General features: G+C 40.4%; 3 protein-coding genes across 4 annotated transcripts in view; 1 reads left to right on the top strand and 2 right to left on the bottom strand.

The window, feature by feature from the left end:
* The window catches only part of LOC134743995 (galectin-4-like), a 46,703-nt gene extending 26,416 nt beyond the window's left edge, over window positions 1-20,287 (top strand). Inside the window, exons 2-7 of one of the 2 annotated variants that reach the window (XM_063677634.1) lie at window positions 11,668-11,777; window positions 13,344-13,490; window positions 14,512-14,731; window positions 15,261-15,382; window positions 16,702-16,906; window positions 19,018-20,287. In XM_063677634.1, coding sequence (XP_063533704.1) covers window positions 11,668-11,777; window positions 13,344-13,490; window positions 14,512-14,731; window positions 15,261-15,382; window positions 16,702-16,906; window positions 19,018-19,221 — 1,008 coding nt within the window. In that variant the 3' untranslated portion in view covers window positions 19,222-20,287. The remainder of the gene's footprint in view (window positions 1-11,667; window positions 11,778-13,343; window positions 13,491-14,511; window positions 14,732-15,260; window positions 15,383-16,701; window positions 16,907-19,017) is intronic. The other variant, XM_063677629.1, reaches the window with a different exon arrangement.
* The window catches only part of LOC134744246 (electron transfer flavoprotein regulatory factor 1), a 225,484-nt gene that overhangs the window by 148,287 nt on the left and 55,246 nt on the right, over window positions 1-21,951 (bottom strand). The gene's annotated exons all lie outside the window — the stretch shown is intronic.
* On the bottom strand, window positions 17,920-18,986 carry LOC134747904 (uncharacterized). The gene is made up of 2 exons (XM_063682585.1): window positions 18,891-18,986; window positions 17,920-18,699 (listed from the first exon to the last, which is right to left on the bottom strand). The coding sequence occupies exons 1-2, from the start codon at window positions 18,984-18,986 to the stop codon at window positions 17,959-17,961; spliced, it is 837 nt and encodes a 278-aa protein (XP_063538655.1). The 3' UTR covers window positions 17,920-17,958.

Raw genomic sequence — 21,951 nt, 5'->3', positions numbered from 1 at the left:
TTTAAGCAACGAAGCTTGCTGAGTAGCTTAAGTTAAGGTACGAAATTGAAAAGCTTGATTATATCACTATTGTATACACCAACCAATTGACCAACCCGCCGGGGGCGCCGGGCCCGGCGGCCGGTGCGCGTACGAGTATAAAGGTATCGCGGGTCGCGGCAGCTCGCGTATCTTAGCTGTATACTTTTGGTTTGTTTACTTACGTATATGATTCTATAGGTACTAGTTGAAACTATTATTTTTTTGTCTCGTAGAAAAAAGTATTGTATACAATAGTGATATAATCAAGCTTTTCAATCTCGTACCTTAAGCAACTCAGCAAGCTTCGTTGCTTAAACACGGTACTCGACTGAAAAGCTCTCTATTATATCACGATTGTATAAAATACTATAGGAGTACGGTACGAGTAAAGCATTATATTGTGCGATTGCCAAGTCATTATATGTATTAAAAATTAAAGTTATCTAATGTTGATGCGGTTTTAACACCCCCCGGCACTGACTAAAATAACAGACTTGGTATCATATTACATCTCTAAACTTTTTTGTTGTAGAAGTTTTGGGATCTCATCTCTTTTTGTAGGCAGTCCGTCTTTTCGGGTACTACTTCTTGTACGTCAGCTACCACTTTTCTGAAAGCTCATACTCATACCCGTCTCACACTATACCTGTTACTCGTACTCGTACTCATACCTGTACAATACTCATGGTCATACCAAGCTATACTTGTATTCATCCAATACTCATACCCAAGTCCCCATCCCACACCATACCCGCACACTAGTGCCATATGTATGGTATGAACCTATACCATATTCATATTCTTACCATACTCATAGCCATACCATACTCATACCACAGAATAACTAATAGTACTACCATACAGAAAATTCACTTCTTCACAAAAGCCAGATTTAGGTATAAAATTATACCTACACTCGCCGCCTGCAAGCAAAATTGAAACTTATAACCGCGCACGAACCGTGAATATTCTTTGCGCGCCGCAGTTTTATGACCGAGCAGCGAGTGTCGGCACGGGGTTGTCACTTGACAAGTTTCTGCACCTATACCTACTGATTTATTATTTTTAAGATAAATATGTAGGAATTACAAACGTAGATTCTGTAAACATACAATTTTTAGCCGGAGATAGTATGTCTGATTCTCACGGAAGTAGGTATGCCACAGAAGTACTTATTCCTTTGAAAATATGTCGGTCAATATAGTCCGGAATTAAAAAAAAATGTTTTTTCTGCTTCCTTGTTCTTCCGTTTATTCAGACATCCGTAAACAGAACATTATCTTTTATACAGATTAGATCGCGATTTAGGTTTCGAAGCCATTGCGTATTTTCAATTTTGCGCGAGCGCCACGTGACACCACTATCGTGCGAGCCGAGCGGCAGCCCATACACCTGCCCGGGCGGTGCGCCGACCAAATATACCGAAACTGCGCAGTGACACCCCCCTGCTCATACTATACACATCTTTATATACACATCGTACATCTTAGAGCTTTACCTACTATTTGTTGGAACTGCAAAAGTAACTTTTTAATAGAATATATTCATATGGGAATACAAACTTACTTATGCAGTTCCTAAATATTTAAAACGAGACTGATATTGCTATATTCTTAGGTTTTTTATGGCTTGTTAAGCTAAAAACTACTTATGTTTAAAATTTGAAGCGTGTTGGTTGGCTAGAAGTACCTTAGAATTATGATGATCAGTGAGTGAGTGTATCAGTGACAAAAATAAGGAACTTTGACGTGCAATAATTCTTAAACTACAAGTTCAAATTGAATGTTCTTGGGAATATATGTAAGCCATATTATGCCCTATATGTCACTGAAAATTCAGGGCTCTAGCTTTAGCCAGCACAAGATTACAGGACGTTGAAAATGGCCTGAATGGCTTCGAGAAAAGGATGGTACGGCCGTGCTTCTTTGTTTTGCTCGACTTGGCGGGGGCACTGCCGTGCCCCCAGATCAGATTGCCGATAAGTTTTATAATGTACAGAGTCCTTAGGAGCATGGGCTGCTGATGTTATTCTGCAAGTGGCATCGTAAGGACCCGATTCTGAGTATTTTTTTCGGCCGCCGACTTAGGAGCATAAGTTGGGTTATTAAAATTTTCAAGTTTTATTTTTTTCGGCAAATTTGTTTTGATCGCCCGCAAATGACATACCTATCTTGAATCAGCATGGTCTGCTGATGTTATTCTGCAAGTGGCATCGTAAGGACCCGATTCTGAGTATTTTTTTCAGCCGTCGACTTAGGAGCATAAGTTGGGTTATTAAAATACGAGTATTTAAGTTTTATTTTTTTCCGCAAAATCTGCATTGATCGCCCGCAAATGACCTACCTTTTTTAATTCAGCATGGTCGGCTGATGTTATTCTGCAAGTGGCATCGTAAGGACCCGATTCTGAGTATTTTTTTCAGCCGTCGACTTAGGAGCATAAGTTGGGTTATTCAAATTATCAAGTTATTTTTTTCCGCAAAATCTGCTTTGATCGCCCGCAAATGACCTACCTATCTTGAATCAGCATGATCGGCTAATGTTATTCTGCAAGTGGCATCGTAAGGACCCGATTCTGAGTATTTTTTTCAGCCGTTGACTTAGGAGCATAAGTCGGGTTATTAAAATTTTCAAATTTTATTTTTTTCCGCAAAATCTGCTTTGATCGCCCGCAAATGACATACCTATCTTGAATCAGCATGGTCTGCTGATGTTATTCTGCACGTGGCATCGTAAGGACCCGATTCTGAGTATTTTTTGAGCCGTTGACTTAGGAGCATAAGTTGGGTTATTCAAATTTTCAAATTTTATTTTTTTCCGCAAAACCTGCTTTGATCGCCCGCAAATGACCTACCTACCTTGAATAAGCATGGTCGGCTGATGTTATTCTGCAAGTGGCATCGTAAGGACCCGATTCTGAGTATTTTTTTCAGCCGTTGACATAGGAGCATAAGTTGGGTTATTCAAATTTTCAAATTTTATTTGTTTCCGCAAAACCTGCTTTGATCGCCCGCAAATGACCTACCTATCTTGAATCAGCATGGTCGGCTGATATTATTCTGCAAGTGGCATCGTTAGGACCCGATTCTGAGTATTATTTTCAGCCGTCGACTTAGGAGCATAAGTTGGGTTATAAAAATTTTTTTCCGGCAAATCTGTTTTGATCGCCCGCAAATGACCTACCTATCTTGAATCAGCATGTTCGGCTGATGTTATTCTGCAAGTGTCATCGTAAGGACCCGATTCTGAGTATTTTTTTTAGCCGTCGACTTAGGAGGATAAGTTGTGTTATATTAAAATACGAGTATTTAAGTTTAATTTTTTTCCGCAGTATGCTTTGATCGCCCGCAAATGACCTCACTATCTTGAATCAGCATGGTCTGCTGATGTTATTCTGCAAGTGGCATCGTAAGGACCCGATTCTGAGTATTTTTTTTAGCCGTCGACTTAGGAGGATAAGTTGTGTTATATTAAAATACGAGTATTTAAGTTTAATTTTTTTCCGCAGTATGCTTTGATCGCCCGCAAATGACCTCACTATCTTGAATCAGCATGGTCTGCTGATGTTATTCTGCAAGTGGCATCGTAAGGACCCGATTCTGAGTATTTTTTTTAGCCGTCGACTTAGGAGGATAAGTTGTGTTATATTAAAATACGAGTATTTAAGTTTAATTTTTTTCCGCAGTATGCTTTGATCGCCCGCAAATGACCTCACTATCTTGAATCAGCATGGTCTGCTGATGTTATTCTGCAAGTGGCATCGTAAGGAACCGATTCTGAGTATTTTTTTTAGCCGTTGACTTAGGAGCATAAGTTGGGTTATTCAAATTTTCAAGTTATTTTTTTCCGCAAAATCTGCTTTGATCGCCCGCAAATGACCTACCTATCTTGAATCAGCATGGTCGGCTGATGTTATTCGGCAAGTGGCATCGTAAGGACCCGATTCTGAGTATTTTTTTCAGCCGTCGACTTAGGAGGATAAGTTGGGTTATTAAAATACGAGTTATTAAGTTTTATTTTTATCCGCAGTCTGCTTTGATCGCCCGCAAATGACCTTACTATCTTGAATCAGCATGGTCGGCTGATGTTATTCGGCAAGTGGCATCGTAAGGACCCGATTCTGAGTATTTTTTTCAGCCGTCGACTTAGGAGGATAAGTTGGGTTATTAAAATACGAGTTATTAAGTTTTATTTTTATCCGCAGTCTGCTTTGATCGCCCGCAAATGACCTTACTATCTTGAATCAGCATGGTCTGCTGATGTTATTCTGCAAGTGGCATCGTAAGGACCCGATTCTGAGTATTTTTTTCAGCTGTCGCCTTAAAAGCTTAAGTTGGGTTATTTAAATTTTCAAGTTTTATTTTTTTCCGGAAAATCTGCATTGATCGCCCGCAAATGACCTACCTACCTTGAATAAGCATGGTCGGCTGATGTTATTCTGCAAGTGGCATCGTTAGGACCCGAATCTGAGTATTTTTTTCAGCCGTCGACTTAGAAGCATAAGTTGGGTTATTAAAATATGAGTATTTAAGTTTTTTTTTTCCCGCAAAATATGCTTTGATCGCCCGCAAATGACCTACCTATCTTGAATCAGCATGGTCGGCTGATGTTATTCTGCAAGTGGCATCGTAAGGACCCGATTCTGAGTATTTTTTTCAGCCGTTGACATAGGAGCATAAGTTGGGTTATTCAAATTTTCAAATTTTATTTGTTTCCGCAAAACCTGCTTTGATCGCCCGCAAATGACCTACCTATCTTGAATCAGCATGGTCGGCTGATATTATTCTGCAAGTGGCATCGTTAGGACCCGATTCTGAGTATTTTTTTCAGCCGTCGACTTAGGAGCATAAGTTGGGTTATTAAATTTTTTTTCCGGCAAATCTGTTTTGATCGCCCGCAAATGACCTACCTATCTTGAATCAGCATAGTCTGCTGATGTAATTCTGCAAGTGGCATCGTAAGGACCCGATTCTGAGTATTTTTTTCAGCCGTCGACTTAGGAGCATAAGTTGGGTTATTAAAATACGAGTATTTAAGTTTTATTTTTTTCCGCAAAATATGCTTTGATCGTCCGCAAATGACCTACCTATGTTGAATCAGCATGGTCGGCTGATATTATTCTGCATGTGGCATCGTAAAGACCCGATTCTGAGTATTGTTTTCAGCCGTTGACTTAGGAGCATAAGTTGGGTTATTAAAATTTTCAAATTTTATTTTTTTCCGCAAAACCTGCTTTGATCGCCCGCAAATGACCTACCTATCTTGAATCAGCATGGTCGGCTGATGTTATTCTGCAAGTGGCATCGTAAGGACCAGATTCTGAGTATTTTTTTCAGCCGCCGACTTAGGAGCATAAGTTGGGTTATTAAAATACGAGTATTTAAGTTTTATTTTTTTCCGCAAAATATTCTTTGATTGCCCGCAAATGACCTACCTATCTTGAATCAGCATGGTCGGCTGATGTTATTCTGCAAGTGGCATCGTAAGGACCCGATTCTGAGTGTTTTTTTCAGCCGTTGACTTAGGAGCATAAGTTGGGTTATTCAAATGTTCAAGTTTTTTTTTTTTGCGCAAAATCTGCTTTGATCGCCCGCAAATGACCTACCTATCTTGAATCAGCATGGTCGGCTGATGTTATTCTGCAAGTAGCATCGTAAGGACCCGATTCTGAGTATTGTTTTCAGCCGTTGACTTAGGAGCATAAGTTGGGTTATTCAAATGTTCAAGTTTTTTTTTGCGCAAAATCTGCTTTGATCGCCCGCAAATGACCTACCTATCTTGAATCAGCATGGTCTGCTGATGTTATTCTGCCAGTGGCATCGTAAGGACCCGATTCTGAGTATTTTTTTCAGCCGTTGACTTAGGAGCATAAGTTGGGTTATTAAAATTTTCAAATTTTATTTTTTCCGCAAAACCTGCTTTGATCGCCCGCAAATGACCTACCTATCTTGAATCAGCATGGTCTGCTGATGTTATTCTGTAAGGGGCATCGTAAGGACCCGATTCCGAGTATTTTTTTCAACCGTCGACTTAGGAGCATAAGTTGGGTTATTCAAATTTTCAAGTTTTATTTTTTTCCGCAAAATCTGCTTTGATCGCCCGCAAATGACCTACCTATCTTGAATCAGCATGGTCGGCTGATATTATTCTGCAAGTGGCATCGTATGGACCCGATTCTGAGTATTTTTTTCAGCCGTCGACTTAGGAGCATAAGTTAAAGTTTTTGCATTTTATTATTGCCTGTCTAACCTTATTTAATGCCGCCAAATTACCGTACTGTGTCGGTGTTATATCGTCTATACTGCTTATGCTGCTATATGCTTATGTAGGGCTTAGATCGTTACTATCTGTGTCGATTGCTTGTTACACCCTCCCTACTGAACTATCTCGGCCGGCCAATATGAATTTTTCGATTTTATTTTTTTATCTATTGAGATCCTAACGATTTTAATGTCTGAACAAACGTGAACTAACGTCGCCCGATGGATTCACATGGTTATTTTGACTGATTTCGGGGTGGGGTGGTTAGCGTGAAGACAGCCACCCCACTTTTTAAAAAAAAATGAAGGAATCGGGTCCTAACGATTCCAATGCCTGAACAATCATGAACTAACGAATATCTTGCTGTCTAGACCAAAAACACAAACAATAAGTGGTTTGGGGTGGCTAGCGTGAAGTCAGCCACCACCATAGAATAAAAAAAATATAAAACCACGAAAATCTTTTAATCTGTTTCGAATACCCGCAAGTTACCGCACTGTATCGGTTATATATATCGTCTATAGATGCTTATTTAGGGCATAGAATCATTAGTTTCTGTGTCGATTGCTTGTTACGCCCGCCGGCTGAACTATCTCGGCCGGCCAATATGAATTTTTTGATTTTATTTTTTTATAGCAAATCTATTGAGATCCTAACGATTTTAATGCCTGAACAAACGTGAACTAACGTCGCCCGATGGATTCACATGGTTATTTTGACTGATTTCGGGGTGGGGTGGTTAGCGTGAAGACAGCCACCCCACTTTTTTGAAAAAAATGAAGGAATCGGGTCCTAACGATTCCAATGCCTGAACAATCATGAACTAACGAATATCTTGCTGTCTAGATCAAAAACACAAACAATAAGTGGTTTGGGGTGGCTAGCGTGAAGTCAGCCACCACCATAGAATAAAAAAAATATAAAACCATGAAAATCTTTTAATCTGTTTCGAATACCCGCAAGTTACCGCACTGTATCGGTTATATATATCGTCTATAGATGCTTATTTAGGGCATAGAATCATTAGTTTCTGTGTCGATTGCTTGTTACGCCCGCCGGCTGAACTATCTCGGCCGGCCAATATGAATTTTCCGATTTTATTTTTTTATAGCAAATATATTGAGATCCTAACGATTTTAATGCCTGAACAAACGTGAACTAACGTCGCCCGATGGATTCACATAGTTAGTTTGACTGATTTCGGGGTGGGGTGGTTAGCGTGAAGACAGGGGTGGCTATCTTGCTATCTAGACCAAAAAACTAACAATAAATGGTTTGGGGTGGCTAGCGTGAAGTCAGCCACCACCATAGAATAAAAAATATATAAAACCACGAAAATCTTTTAATCTGTTTTGAATACCCGCAAGTTACCGTACTGTATCGGTTGTATATCGTCTATAGATGCTTATTTAGGGCATAGAATCGTTAGTATCTGTGTCGATTGCTTGTTACGCCCCCCCTGCTGAACTATCTCGGCCGGCCAATATGAATTTTTTGATTTTATTTTTTTATAGCAAATCTATTGAGATCCTAACGGTTTTAATGCCTGAACAAACGTGAACTAACGTCGCCCGATGGATTCACATGGTTAGTTTGACTGATTTCTGGGTGGGGTGGTTAACGCGAAGACAGCCACCCCACTTTTAAAAAATAAATAAAAAAATGAAGGAATCGGGTCCTAACGATTCCAATGCCTGAACAATCATGAACTAACGAATATCTTGCTATCTGCACCAAAAAAACTAACAAAAAGTGGTTTGGGGTGGCTAGCGTGAAGACAGCCACCACCATAGAATAAAAAAAATATAAAACCACGAAAATCTTTTAATCTATTCTGAATACCCGCAAGTTACCGTACTGTATCGGTTATATATCGTCTATAGATGCTTATTTAGGGCATAGAATCGTTAGTATCTGTGTCGATTGCTTGTTACGCCCCCCCTGCTGAACTATCTCGGCCGGCCAATATGAATTTTTTGATTTTATTTTTTTATAGCAAATCTATTGAGATCCTAACGATTTTAATGCCTGAACAAACGTGAACTAACGTCGCCCGATGGATTCACATGGTTAGTTTGACTGATTTCTGGGTGGGGTGGTTAACGTGAAGACAGCCACCCCACTTTAAAAAAAAAAAATGAAGGAATCGGGTCCTAACGCTACCAATGCCTGAACAATCATGAACTAACGAATATCTTGCTATCTAGACCAAAAAAACTAACAAAAAGTGGTTTGGGGTGGCTAGCGTGAAGACAGCCACCACCATAGAATAAAAAAAATATAAAACCACGAAAATCTTTTAATCTGTTTTGAATACCCGCAAGTTACCGTACTGTATCGGTTGTATATCGTCTATAGATGCTTATTTAGGGCATAGAATCGTTAGTATCTGTGTCGATTGCTTGTTACGCCCCCCCTGCTGAACTATCTCGGCCGGCCAATATGAATTTTTTGATTTTATTTTTTTATAGCAAATCTATTGAGATCCTAACGATTTTAATGCCTGAACAAACGTGAACTAACGTCGCCCGATGGATTCACATGGTTAGTTTGACTGATTTCTGGGTGGGGTGGTTAACGCGAAGACAGCCACCCCACTTTTAAAAAATAAATAAAAAAATGAAGGAATCGGGTCCTAACGATTCCAATGCCTGAACAATCATGAACTAACGAATATCTTGCTATCTGCACCAAAAAAACTAACAAAAAGTGGTTTGGGGTGGCTAGCGTGAAGACAGCCACCACCATAGAATAAAAAAAATATAAAACCACGAAAATCTTTTAATCTGTTCTGAATACCCGCAAGTTACCGTACTGTATCGGTTATATATCGTCTATAGATGCTTATTTAGGGCATAGAATCGTTAGTATCTGTGTCGATTGCTTGTTACGCCCCCCCTGCTGAACTATCTCGGCCGGCCAATATGAATTTTTTGATTTTATTTTTTTATAGCAAATCTATTGAGATCCTAACGATTTTAATGCCTGAACAAACGTGAACTAACGTCGCCCGATGGATTCACATGGTTAGTTTGACTGATTTCTGGGTGGGGTGGTTAACGTGAAGACAGCCACCCCACTTTAAAAAAAAAAAATGAAGGAATCGGGTCCTTACGCTACCAATGCCTGAACAATCATGAACTAACGAATATCTTGCTATCTAGACCAAAAAAACTAACAAAAAGTGGTTTGGGGTGGCTAGCGTGAAGACAGCCACCACCATAGAATAAAAAAAATATAAAACCACGAAAATCTTTTAATCTGTTCTGAATACCCGCAAGTTACCGTACTGTATCGGTTATATATCGTCTATAGATGCTTATTTAGGGCATAGAATCGTTAGTATCTGTGTCGATTGCTTGTTACGCCCCCCCTGCTGAACTATCTCGGCCGGCCAATATGAATTTTTTGATTTTATTTTTTTATAGCAAATCTATTGAGATCCTAACGATTTTAATGCCTGAACAAACGTGAACTAACGTCGCCCGATGGATTCACATGGTTAGTTTGACTGATTTCTGGGTGGGGTGGTTAGCGTGAAGACAGCCACCCCATTTTGAAAAAAAAAAAAAAAAATGAAGGAATCGGGTCCTAACGATTCCAATGCCTGAACAATCATGAACTAACGAATATCTTGCTATCTAGACCAAAAAAACTAACAAAAAGTGGTTTGGGGTGGCTAGCGTGAAGACAGCCACCCCCTTTTTTTTTTAAAAAAATCGACTTTGGAATCGGGTCCTAACGATTTTACCTACTGAACAAACGTGAACTAACGATGAACTAACGATATAGATATGCCATTTGCGGGCAAACGAAATGGGGTGGTCAACTTCACGAGGGTTATGTTCTGTGGGAGCGACAGGCATTTCACAGTAGGCTACGAAATAGGGCGTGTGATGCAAGTGCCTAATTATACAGGGTGATTATTTAGTCACCTGCAATAATTTACGGGCTGAATATACTCGTAATTATAGGTCATACTGAGCAACTTTTACTATGGGACCAACCCCGAAATCGCGTTTTTTTTTTAATTTACACATTTATTTCTGTTGCCGCTATAACAACAAATACTAAAAATTCGGAACCCACGGTGAGCGAGTCCGACTCGCACTTGTCCGGTTTTTTATGATGTGGCAAAGATAAACAAACGTACACTCGCCATCAGATATATCGGAGCGGCCGAGGTGCTCAAAAATATCTAACACGCACTTTAACGCCTTGACAATAGAGGAGTGTTCAGATATTTGTGAGCACCTTGGCCGCTCAGATATATCTGATGGCGACTGTACCACACCTAGTCATTTAGTATGTGTCAATTAAGAAGTAAACGCAAATAGGTTACTACTTAGGCACCGTTAACATACAACATAGACTAACCCCCTTATTCATAAACGTCTACTAAAGTTGACAAGCCGCTAATAATCGTTTATCCCTTTCCGACGTATTGGTATGATGGAAAGGGACAAACGATTATTAGCGGCATGTCAACTTTAGTAGACGTTTATGAATAAGGGGGATAGTATATACAAGTAGTTATAGACGCGCCACCGAGCGACCGGGGGTAAGACAAAGAATATTCATATAAAATTTGGGCAGCATAGGATTTTTTCTCTTTCACTCTTATAAATTTCGGTATTTCGCCATCGCCTTCTACCTATGATACCACCCGGTCGGTGATAATGACAAAGTATGGCACTATTTTTTCTTTCCTCTTATAGGAATTGCAATAAGACTATCTTTCTCTATCAAGCCCTTGACATACAAGTTTACAGCACGACCGTTACAGAAGCTGCCTTCAGCCATCTTATAAAAATTCAGCAATGGATTGAGTCCGAGAGAATTGATATGTTATTATGCATGCAAACTAGTTAAACATGACATGAGCTCTCGCCGCAAATATTGCAAAATTTTCCTTAAAACTGCAGATTTTTACCGCATATGTACAAATATGTAGTTCTGTTATTGAATTGAAGATCTTTTCGATAGTTTGAGGCGTACAGCCTCCAGTTTAATTTAATGCTCCTGTTACAGGAAACACCGTGTATATTATCATCTTTGCAAAGATGATATTGATAATACATATATGCGATATAGAAAAGTTCGAAAAGTTGCCATGGCAACTATAGCTCATTCTATGACGGAAATTCTATAATCCCCATGCTGGCTTTGAAACTTTACATGCATGTTATAGGAAATTAAGTCAATATTTTTAATCAACACTCGCTTCGGTTTACCCATATCTTATCTCAAGAGAATTAGACATTAAGACGTACGTGTATCGATTGTAAATAAATAAAAAATGTAGTCCTCGAGTTTCAGTCGAATCTTATGGTGTTATCTTTGAACAGAAACGATAATCAGTAACGTTTTATCTATCATGTTTCAGTGTCAGTTGGCCGAGGCGCGAGATGTCAAGTTCAACCAAACCCTCAAGGAGCCGTTGGGGATCGGGACACATATTCTCTGCACCGGTACACCCACAGAGGACTTACCATGGTAATTTTGTGAGTGATCTAATAAAGCTAATAATCCGAAACGGATATCGAACACTTGGAGATGAGTGATTATAAGCCCAGTGGGTGCAGCACGGTCGCATTTTTGTCACCATGCCTGCCACGTTCTAACAAGTATTTAAGTGCAATATATCATCCTGCCCAAATCAGTACTTTACAAAAGTGACGGGCATAGTGACAGGCGATAAAAATGGAACCATGCTGCGCCCGCCGACCTTCCAGAAAAGTGATAAGTAATAAGTAAAACTAAAAAATCTGTCATTATAGTTATCAAACAAGCTACATATTGCCAATAAGCATAGGGACCGTGCGCGTCGGAGGGTCTGCCATCTTGTGGCCTGAATCTGAAACATAAACATGACATTGCCAAAGCAAGTGTTGCCATCTAACGTTCTCGTACGTTTTCTTGTGCATAGTAGGTTCTGCCATCTTGTGGGCTACATCGGAAGCATATACTTACATTTATGCCTCGCGCCAAAAATTTTACGGCTCCTGTACTGCCCCCTATATGTATAGTTCATGCACGCTCCCTATATGCCTCAAGAGAAGCACCTAGCTTCCAATATACTATCAATGCACGCGCTGCGTACCTCGAGTTCACGCATCGTTCTCCAATTTTTGTCGGTTTTTAGGGTTCCGTACCCAAAGGGTAAAAACGGGACCCTATTACTAAAACTCCGCTGTCTGTCCGTCCGTCCGTCCATCCGTCTGTCACCAGGCTGTATCTCATGAACCGTGATAGCTAGACAGTTGAAATTTTCACAGATGATGTATTTCTGTTGCCGCTATAACAACAAATACTAAAAACAGAATATAATAAATTCCCATACAATAAAACAGTGATTTTTTTGCCGTTTTTTGCGTAGTGGTACGGAACCTTTCGTGCGCGAGTCTGACTCGCACGACCGGTTTTTTTTCAGCGACAAAGAGAGCGGAAGCTATACAAGGTATATAACTATTTTATCGATCACTCACATTGTATCTTGGCAGTGTGTTAGTAATGTTCTAGCTTGACTACATCATAGAGTAACTTATACTAGAGCGGTACTGTCATAGTAAATTTTGTAACCCCATTAAATTCACTGCCATCTGTCGACACACTTTAAAACTAAAAATGAAGATTTATAAAAATACGATAAAATGTATTTAAATATGGATAAATGATTTTTTTTATTTGCATTAATTATTTTTATGATTTTGACCCATGTTCTTTCACTGATATGCGTAAAAATTGTTAAATAACAAACGAAACCGTCAACGCCATCTATACGACAGTAGGCCAAAGCTAGTAGCGCCCTCTGATCGAGAGTCAAATTTTCTTGATTTTCGAGGCACGTTTTTTCCTTAGACTGTATCCATCTATTACGGAGTTATATCTATCTTTGACTACATGAATACTGTATGTTGTATGTATGTCGAACACCATCTCTAATTCAACCTCACAAATCTTTTTGAGCACAAAACTTAGACTCCTATTACCCACTCCTACCGCTCTATTACTTTTTGTAATATTCAGTACAGTACATGTAACTTGTCATTTTCATTTCAGGTTCACAGTTAACATAGGATACGGAGACCCAAACAATGGTACAGGGGACATCGCAGTCCATTTCAATGTTCGGGTCCCGCAGTGCTACGTTGTGCGAAACACGCGGCGGCATAACAAGTGGGGGGTAGAAGAAACTACTGCATTTAGGTAAGATGTCAAAATCTAGCCATACATGCACGGATTTGCCCGTCGGATCTGCCTGAAAGATGTGTCTGGCGGACACATCCGTCAATGTGTGGCGAGAAATAGAGACAGATGGGCAGCGGACGGGCATCCGGCGGACAAATCTGCTATTTCTAGCCACACATTGACGGATGTGTCCGCCAGACACATCTTTCAGGCAGATCCGACTGTCAAATCCGTGCGTGTATGGCTTATGTTTACACGGGGAGAACCTATGTGAATAGATACCTATGTATTAAAAACCACCGAAAGTTAGACGATTCTAGAGAAAAAATCTTACGTTTGTTGGTGGCGTAAGTGCATTAACAAAATATAAGTATAAAAAATAGTCGGGTCAGAGAAGCACTTTTGCTAGTTCACAAAATATCAGATATACAGGTATCTACTGTAGCAACTACAATTAGGGTACTTATAGCTTAATTAGGGCTAAGTGCTCAGGAATTAAGGTCGAGGATAGTTACTATAATTAGTGAGCTAGTGTCAATCAAAATATAGTACCCTGATGAGTTCTTTACAAAGCCCGCACTTAGCACGAAAACCGGTCACGGACAACGGGGTCTGATAGGAACAACGGACCAATATGACGTGAACTATATTGAAATTTCCACTTATTTAGTAGCGGGACTAGTACTTTAAAACAACAATATTCTTATTAAAAACTGTCTAAAATCGAGCGACTTAAAACAGGGGCGAAAAATGTGCGGATCGATTTTTATTTTCTTTATTGGGGAAAAAAACAGATACAGGCCAGTGACAATACACAGATAAGATTATAAAATGATAAGTTTAGCATGCATCCTAACACAATTCCCACTAGGAGTTCAGGCATTAATTTAAGACAGCGATTTCATATATTTGGTACGAGGCTTAGCACTATTGTCTTTCATTTTTGCGTCTTAGGTTTTCCTTCAACATATTACCCTGTGCCCCTCTCTACCAAAAATATCCATGGAATAGCGCTTAAAATACGCCAACCTCTTTTCAGATCATTTCCTTTCAAAATGGGCCGTCCGTTCACGATAGAAGTGATCGTGGACGAGACGGAGACGTTCTGGGCGGTGGACGGGGAGCACTACTGCAACTACGCGCACCGGACGCCGTCGCCCGTCGGAGCATCCTGGCTGCAGGTGGCCGGGGTCCGAGACGCAACGCTCAATGTGCAGAAAGCTGAATTGTACCCGATGCTGGCACCGCCTGCTGTAGACGTGAGCCTCTTTTGTTTTGTGTTTTAGAACCCTTTTTATGACGGGACCTGCTTGGCGTGAGAATCATTTTCGCTACCCCTAAACGGAGAGTACGGAATTTCCAGTGTAAGCACCTAGATAATACACTGTATTGTCTTTTTACTTCTTAGGCTTTGCGAGGCTACCTATAGAGGTTTCGCAACTCCTCAACGACTCACAGGTTGGTAAGCACTGCTTTGGCAATGACGAATTGTAGTCTTTAAAAAAATGCTGGATTACATTTTATAGCTTTATTGTTATTAAACATTATGAGCGCGTATTTTTGCGTCTAATTATTATCATACCCACCCCACGCAAGTAGATCAGAACTGTTCTTTGTAAAATAAAACTATGAAAACGGATTATATCGCGTATATTGAACGGATTGTATCGCGTTTTCATAGTTTTATTTCATGAGTAACTAATATGTTAAATATTATGTTCTTTGTAAACTTTTACAATTCGGTTTTTGTTGTCGTACGAAGTGAAATGTTTGATTTTGTCGTTACAGGTCCCGCTTAGACCTAGTTTAGATGCGCCAGCTTCGGAAGATGAACCGCTTTGGCGACCGAACATCACAGCTCTATTACCTAAAGGAATCCCACCAGGGTACCAACTAGTCATACATGGAAGGTAGGTATATCATGGCCGCGGATATTTTCTTTATGTATAATTCTGTAAAATGTTGTCACAAAGGCATCCACGTCTTTCGCGAGAAAAAAAGAGTTACCAGGTGTAGTTTTCTCATTTCGAATCTACTTAAAGTTCGGACCAGACTTAGCCCGCTTCCTCACTTGGCATGGTCCCGAATCTGCACCAATCAAGGAAGAAATACTGCTTACTGCACCGATACCGCGCCGCTAAGTGAGAAAGCGGAATTGCGTATGAAAGCCACAAACGGACAACTAACGTAAACTTTCTTATCTCTTTGTGTGAAACAAAAGATCGAGGGACAAAGTGCAAAATAGAGGTCTGCAGAATGTGCGCGTAGTCTCCACCCATTACTACGAGTATATATCTTATTTCTGACGTCCGGTCTGGCCTAGTAGGTAGTGACCCTGCCTGTGAAGCCGGTGGTCCTAGGTTCGAATCCCGAATAAGGGCATTTATTTGTGTGATGAACTCAAATATTTGTTCCCGAGTCATGGGTGTTTTCTATGTATAAAAGTATGTATATACACGGTTGCTAAAAAATAAGTGCATTCCCGTTGTCAGGGAAGTTTTGGGGTTATACTGAGTAACTTTTACTATGGGCTCAACACCGAAATTGCGAAAAAAATGTGGCTGTTTCATACATTGTTGGGAGGGTAATTTTTTTCGCGATTTAAAATCATAGTAAAATCCCAAAACCTCCCTGGCATCGGGAATGCACTTATTTTTTATCCAACCTGTATAAGTATGTATATCGTCGCCTAGCACCCATAGTACATGCTTTGCTTAGTTTGGGGCTAGCTTGATCTGTGTAAGATGTAGTTTGGGGCTAGGTTGATCTGTGTAAGATGTAGTTTGGGGCTAGCTTGATCTGTGTAAGATGTAGTTTAGGGCTAGGTTGATCTGTGTAAGATATAGTTTGGGGCTAGGTTGATCTGTGTAAGATGTTGTTTGGGGCTAGGTTGATCTGTGTAAGATGTAGTTTGAGGCTAGGTTGATCTGTGTAAGATGTAGTTTGGGGCTAGGTTGATCTGTGTAAGATGTTGTTTGGGGCTAGGTTGATCCGTGTAAGATGTAGTTTGGGGCTTGGTTGATCTATGTAAGATGTAGTTTGGGGCTAGGTTGATCTGTGTAAGATGTAGTTTGAGGCTAGGTTGATCTGTGTAAGATGTAGTTTGGGGCTAGGTTGATCTGTGATGTAGTTTGGGGCTAGGTTGATCTGTGTAAGATGTAGTTTGGGGCTAGGTTGATCTGTGTAAGATGTGCCCTGATATTAATGTACCTATATCGCTTGTTTCCAGGCTCCGGCCCATCCTGCACTCGTTCACGCTCAACCTGACGGACGCGGCGCGCGACTGGCCCGCGCCCAACACGCCGCTGCACGTGAACGTGCGCGCGCACCACGAGTCGCACCGCGAGCGCCAGCTCGTCGTGCTCAACTCCTGGCTGGGCGCCTGGGGGGACGAGAGGAGGCAGAGGACGGCCACACTGGTGCCTGGCACACAGGTTAATAACAGATACATTAAGGTCGGGTTGCACCAAACAATCTGTCACCGTTTTAGAGTTTGCTAAATTTTATTATAGGTATGGGACGTTTCATAGTTCTCTGCTGTGTGACGATGATCAGTTTGTTGATTATGATTGGTGCAACTGGCCCTAAGAGTCCCCGGCAAGCTCGCGTCTCCATACAAACGTAGTTACGCTCTTATTTTAAAACGACTAGCTAGATTGTTCTGAAACTTTGTACTTACAACAGGAAGGTATATCTAGGTCTGAAATTAGTTTATGTAGCTTCAGAAACCATAGTAAAAAAAATACAGCAAATTTAAGTTTTTCATACAAAACTTGTTTTTGCTCTATATCGATTGTTTTATATACTTACTAGAGCTATAGAAACTTATTTCAGACCTAGATATACCTCATGTCAATTAATTTCAAATGTATTGACGTCATTGTATGTGCAAAGTTTTATTACAATCCAATACGTAGTTTTAAAATGGGAACGGAACTCAGTTTGTATAGGAAGGTGAAATTCGGCCGAGCTTGCCTGAGACTCTTAAGAACTGACACCGAAACTTGGTTATGTGAAAAGTGCACGGTGGGAAACCTAATAAACACAAAACTTTTATGTACCTACCTACAGAACTTTCAATGTCTTACAAAACTGATATTTGACAGTGAATTACGTTGATGTTTGTCTGGAGCAGTTGTTAGCTCAGCGTGCACAATTGTTATTGAGTGAAAATGATGAGTATCGCACACGGTGTTAGAAAAATGTAAACTGTTTCGAGGGCTCTTTTCAAACTATTTTACAGATATCAACTGTCAGAAACGAACGGGTCCCATAGTGTTCAAGCTTGGAGTCTTGAGTTTTAAATAAAAATCGCAGATACTTAAAACAGCTTCTAATTCTGGTTCCACAAAAGGTACTTAAAGATAATTGTATGTATGAGAAAATATATTGAGTGTATGACGCGCACACGAGCGTGTATCTCTGAGCCAAGTGGCTCGCACGGCGTCTATATGCGGCGGGGGGAGCGGTAGATGGGCCAACTGGTTTAGCGGTGTATGTTCCCCACTTCCCCTCCATTGGTAGGAGCCGCAACATCCTGGGGGCCCTTGGAGGCGTCAGCCTTCAAGGCTTCATGGGTCTCGTCCAGCAGAGGGCAGAGGTATTTCACACCTCGTTTGTAGGTGCCCGTTCCAGTAGCAACTTCGGCTACTCGCGAAATCCCGTCAGCGCCAGGAAACAATTTGGCGATTCGTCCGAGCCGCCAGTGCATTGGGGGAGTATTCTCTTCCTTGATTAGGACCAGGTCACCCAGTTGAAGAGCTCGTCCTGGAACACGCCATTTAGTCCGTTGCTGGAGCTCGCAGACATATTCCATTTGCCAGCGTCGCCAGAAGTGCTGTCTTAATGCCTCGAGCCTCTGAAACCTATCTAAACGGTTTGGGTTTATATCCGCGAGGTGGGGCGACGGCAACGAAGTGAGCGCGCGGCCGATGATGAAGTGACCTGGGGTTAAGGGTTGGAAATCGTTTGGTGAGGACGATAAAGGACATAAAGGACGACTGTTAAGGATAGATTCCACATAACTAAAGAGACTTGCCAATTCTTCATATGTTAAATGAGCGTTACCTAATATACGATTGAGGTGAAATTTGGCCGATTTGACTCCTGCTTCCCACAAACCACCAAAGTGAGGAGCATATGCCGGCTGGAATTTAAATTGTATTCCCTCATTTGCTGCAAAATTGCAAACCGTGTCTGAGTTTGAAGTAAGATAATCACTAATTTCCTTCAATCAATCAATCAATCAATCAATCAATTATTTATTGCAAGAACATAGTATTACATAAGTAGATAAACATCCTTGGCCGCTCCTACAAAATTGCGTCCATTGTCGCAAAAGATCTCGCGAGGTCGTCCTCTGCGAGAGATAAAGCGTCGCAGCGTAAGAATAAATGAATCTGTCGACAGCGTGCTTACTGCCTCCAGATGCAAACACTTGTATCGGAGACAAACAAATATTGCTAAATACCCATAGTCGAAGTGCATTAATCCGTGCTTCTTGAAGAACCTCATATCTTATCGACGTATAATTTGAAATCCCCAGAACACGTTCCGCATCCTGCACGGGCCGGGCGAGTGGTCGGTGTTCGCCAACGACGTGCTCATCGGCGAGCTGGAGCACCGCGCGGCGCCCCAGCTCGTGCACGCCGTGCGCGTGCGCGGGGACCTCGCGCCGGACTCCCTCTATCTGTGCCCCTCCTCACACTCCCCCACTACGGAGGACTGGAAGGATGTGTCCAACTGTTGATAGGAGCTTGACACTTGACGATTGTATGACTAAGGGTCGGTTGCACCAAACTGTTTGTCATCGTTAAAGAGTTCGCAAAATTGTATGGTATGGAAAGTCTCATAGTGGACCGCCGCGGCGCGCCCGGCGACGTCGATCAGTCTGTCAAGTGCGGATGGTGCAGCTGGCACTAAGACTGCTGGTCCGACCTGCAATGAGGGCTAACGCGTATGAATTCGCCGCTAGGAGCGCTAGTGTAGATGGTCTTTTCCATAGTTCGAAATGTCACTTGTCACTTCAATGACTGACAGCTGTTCTTTAGTCTTTTGGACCACCATCAACAGAGGCGCCAACTGGTGAGCAAAAAAACGATAGCCCTCATTGCATGCAGCTCGCTGTACATACGTCTCATCTGATATCTCAAAATCTGTGATTCTCAAGGGGGGGATTATATTATAAGTTTAGCAGTCGTTTGAAATGTGGTCCTTTGGCTGATCAATATGAGTACAGTCCGTTAACTCTCAGAATGACATTCGTTTTTCGGGTAAAATCGGACGTAATCGCGTAATAGAAAATGACAGTCTCTTACTAATTTAGTTGCAATCCCACACCCAAAAAGTGCAGTCGTCTTTTCAGCCTTAAACTATATAAGAGTAGTTAATACCACCATAACAATAATATCACAATTTTCTAATTGTATAATTTTACCATATGAATTGAAATATGTGACTGGTATTATCAACTCTATATAATTTCAAATTGTTTTCGAAGTTCAAATTCTGATTCTATTTTTTTATTTATTTAGATTATGACAAAAAGTCAAATCGCAATATAGTCATCAACCGAATATTAAGCATAATGTCATTAAATTAAGGCTTATTTTACATTGAGACAATAGGTATCCTTAACTTTTTGCGGTAAGTTTAAAACTTTTTGTGAGTTAATAAGAAAGCAGAACAGCAGTATCACCTTCGCGTGTTACCGCCGATACCCGATGTATCTTTCTAAAATCCGAAGGTCATTTTGAGAGTTAACGGACTGTAGGTACAGTCGCCATCAGATATATCGGAGCGGCCAAGGTGCTCACAAATATCTGAACACGCCTCTATTGTCAAGGCGCTAGTAGCGTGTTCAGATATTTTTGAGCACCTCGGCCGCTCCGATATATCTGATGGCGACTGTACCTAGATTGTTATTGTGTTGTATTATATCACTAACTGATTTTTTATTGTATTAACTAAAAGGCTATGATAAAGTTATTGGTGTGCCTAAAGTTCTAAAATATGTGATTAGATATTTTAACGAGATTGTCTATTAAATAAATGTCTATTAAAGTACATCTTCCTAAATATTTGTATATACAGAGTATTACCGAGTTATCAATCATTATAGATTAGATCTTGTTCTTGTATATGTATACCATTAATTGTAAATAAATTATTATGGCACCTATTCGGTTCATAAGGAACATTTAGTCTTAAGATATTGTAATTTATAGTTATTCGCATTTAAATAATATAATTTTAATGTGCCACTTTCACGATTAAATGAGATATTACGTTGTGTTGCTTTACAAAAAAATGCTCGAATTATTGTTAATTAATTTGAATAGGTGGTGACGGTGGCCTATGTGAAAATATTAATTACGTTTTTTATGTTATTATTAACCAATTTATATATTTTATTTTTTATATTCGCTAGATAAGACAGACATAATAATATATCCATGTTGTAAGTAATAACTAATAATAAATAACACTTGCACTGCGTGTGCTATCAAAATCGTTGCAAACTTATCTTGGTCTTAACTGTGTACAAGAGGATGTTTTCTTGCTGCCACTGACGGATTTCCGAGTAGACTATACACCGTGTTATTGAATTCCGTTAACTTCGGGGAATGGTTAAGAATGTTTAAGAAAACTAAATGGAATCATTAATTAAAAAAAAAAGTATTTATAAAAAGTTATTAAATGTTGCACATAACGTTGTTGTAACACGGGCATTATTATTTATTAGGTTCGTACATTTAACTAAACCAAACAATTAAAAACTGTGACATATCAATGTAATTTCGAACTTAGCAAATGTATGAACTCGTACTAAACACTAATGAATATATAACAGGCCCTAAGGCAAGTGTACACGCTCGTAGGGGCCAAATTAGTTTTTTTTTTATTATCTACGACATGGAGTTAATTAGAAAAACGGTGTCTAAGAAAGTTGACTTAGGTAAGCTCAGGAATGCACCCTTGAAATTACTGGAAAATAAACACGGTGTATATGTAGTAAAAAATATGAAGTCGTATTTTGCTCCAGAGGGTCTATCTCGATAATCGAAATCACAGGCAGATAACGGATTTCCGATTTTCCCGGTAGGCCCTCAGACTTACCACTTATTCATAAAACTTAGCAACCTCTTACGACCTCTGTTAAATTTTGTCTCTTTTTGACAAACAGAAATGTCAAAATTACGGATAGGGACAAAAGATTATGAACGGTTTGTTAGATTTAAAGCCCCTCCACACTCGCGGCTTCGCGCCGCGATTCGCGCACGAGTGTAGAGGGGCCTTGACAAAGGTTTATGCGCGAAGAGCTGATGCGCAAAATGTTCGCCCCTCGATTTCTTCGGAAACTTGCCCGAACGCGGCTTCAGCTCTCTATTCGTTCGCACACGGAGTCTGATGCGGGTTTCATATTTATGCCTACGATATGCATAAAACACTGTATTGACAATAAACATGTATAAAAGAG

The sequence above is a fragment of the Cydia strobilella genome, chromosome 1 (assembly GCF_947568885.1).
Source record: "Cydia strobilella chromosome 1, ilCydStro3.1, whole genome shotgun sequence".
NCBI classification, from domain to species: Eukaryota; Metazoa; Arthropoda; class Insecta; order Lepidoptera; family Tortricidae; genus Cydia; species Cydia strobilella.
Note: the sequence above shows the minus strand (reverse complement) of the source record. Positions and strands in the feature narration are given on the sequence as shown.

Excerpts from the sequence above, each read along its gene's own strand:
- LOC134747904 (XM_063682585.1), bottom strand. The coding sequence starts at position 18,986 with ATGAGGTTCTTCAAGAAGCACGGATTAATGCACTTCGACTATGGGTAT. Across the intron at positions 18,700-18,890 it reads AGTGTTTGCATCTGGAGGCA|GAAATTAGTGATTATCTTAC; the intron begins GTAAGCACGCTG and ends GATTGATTGAAG.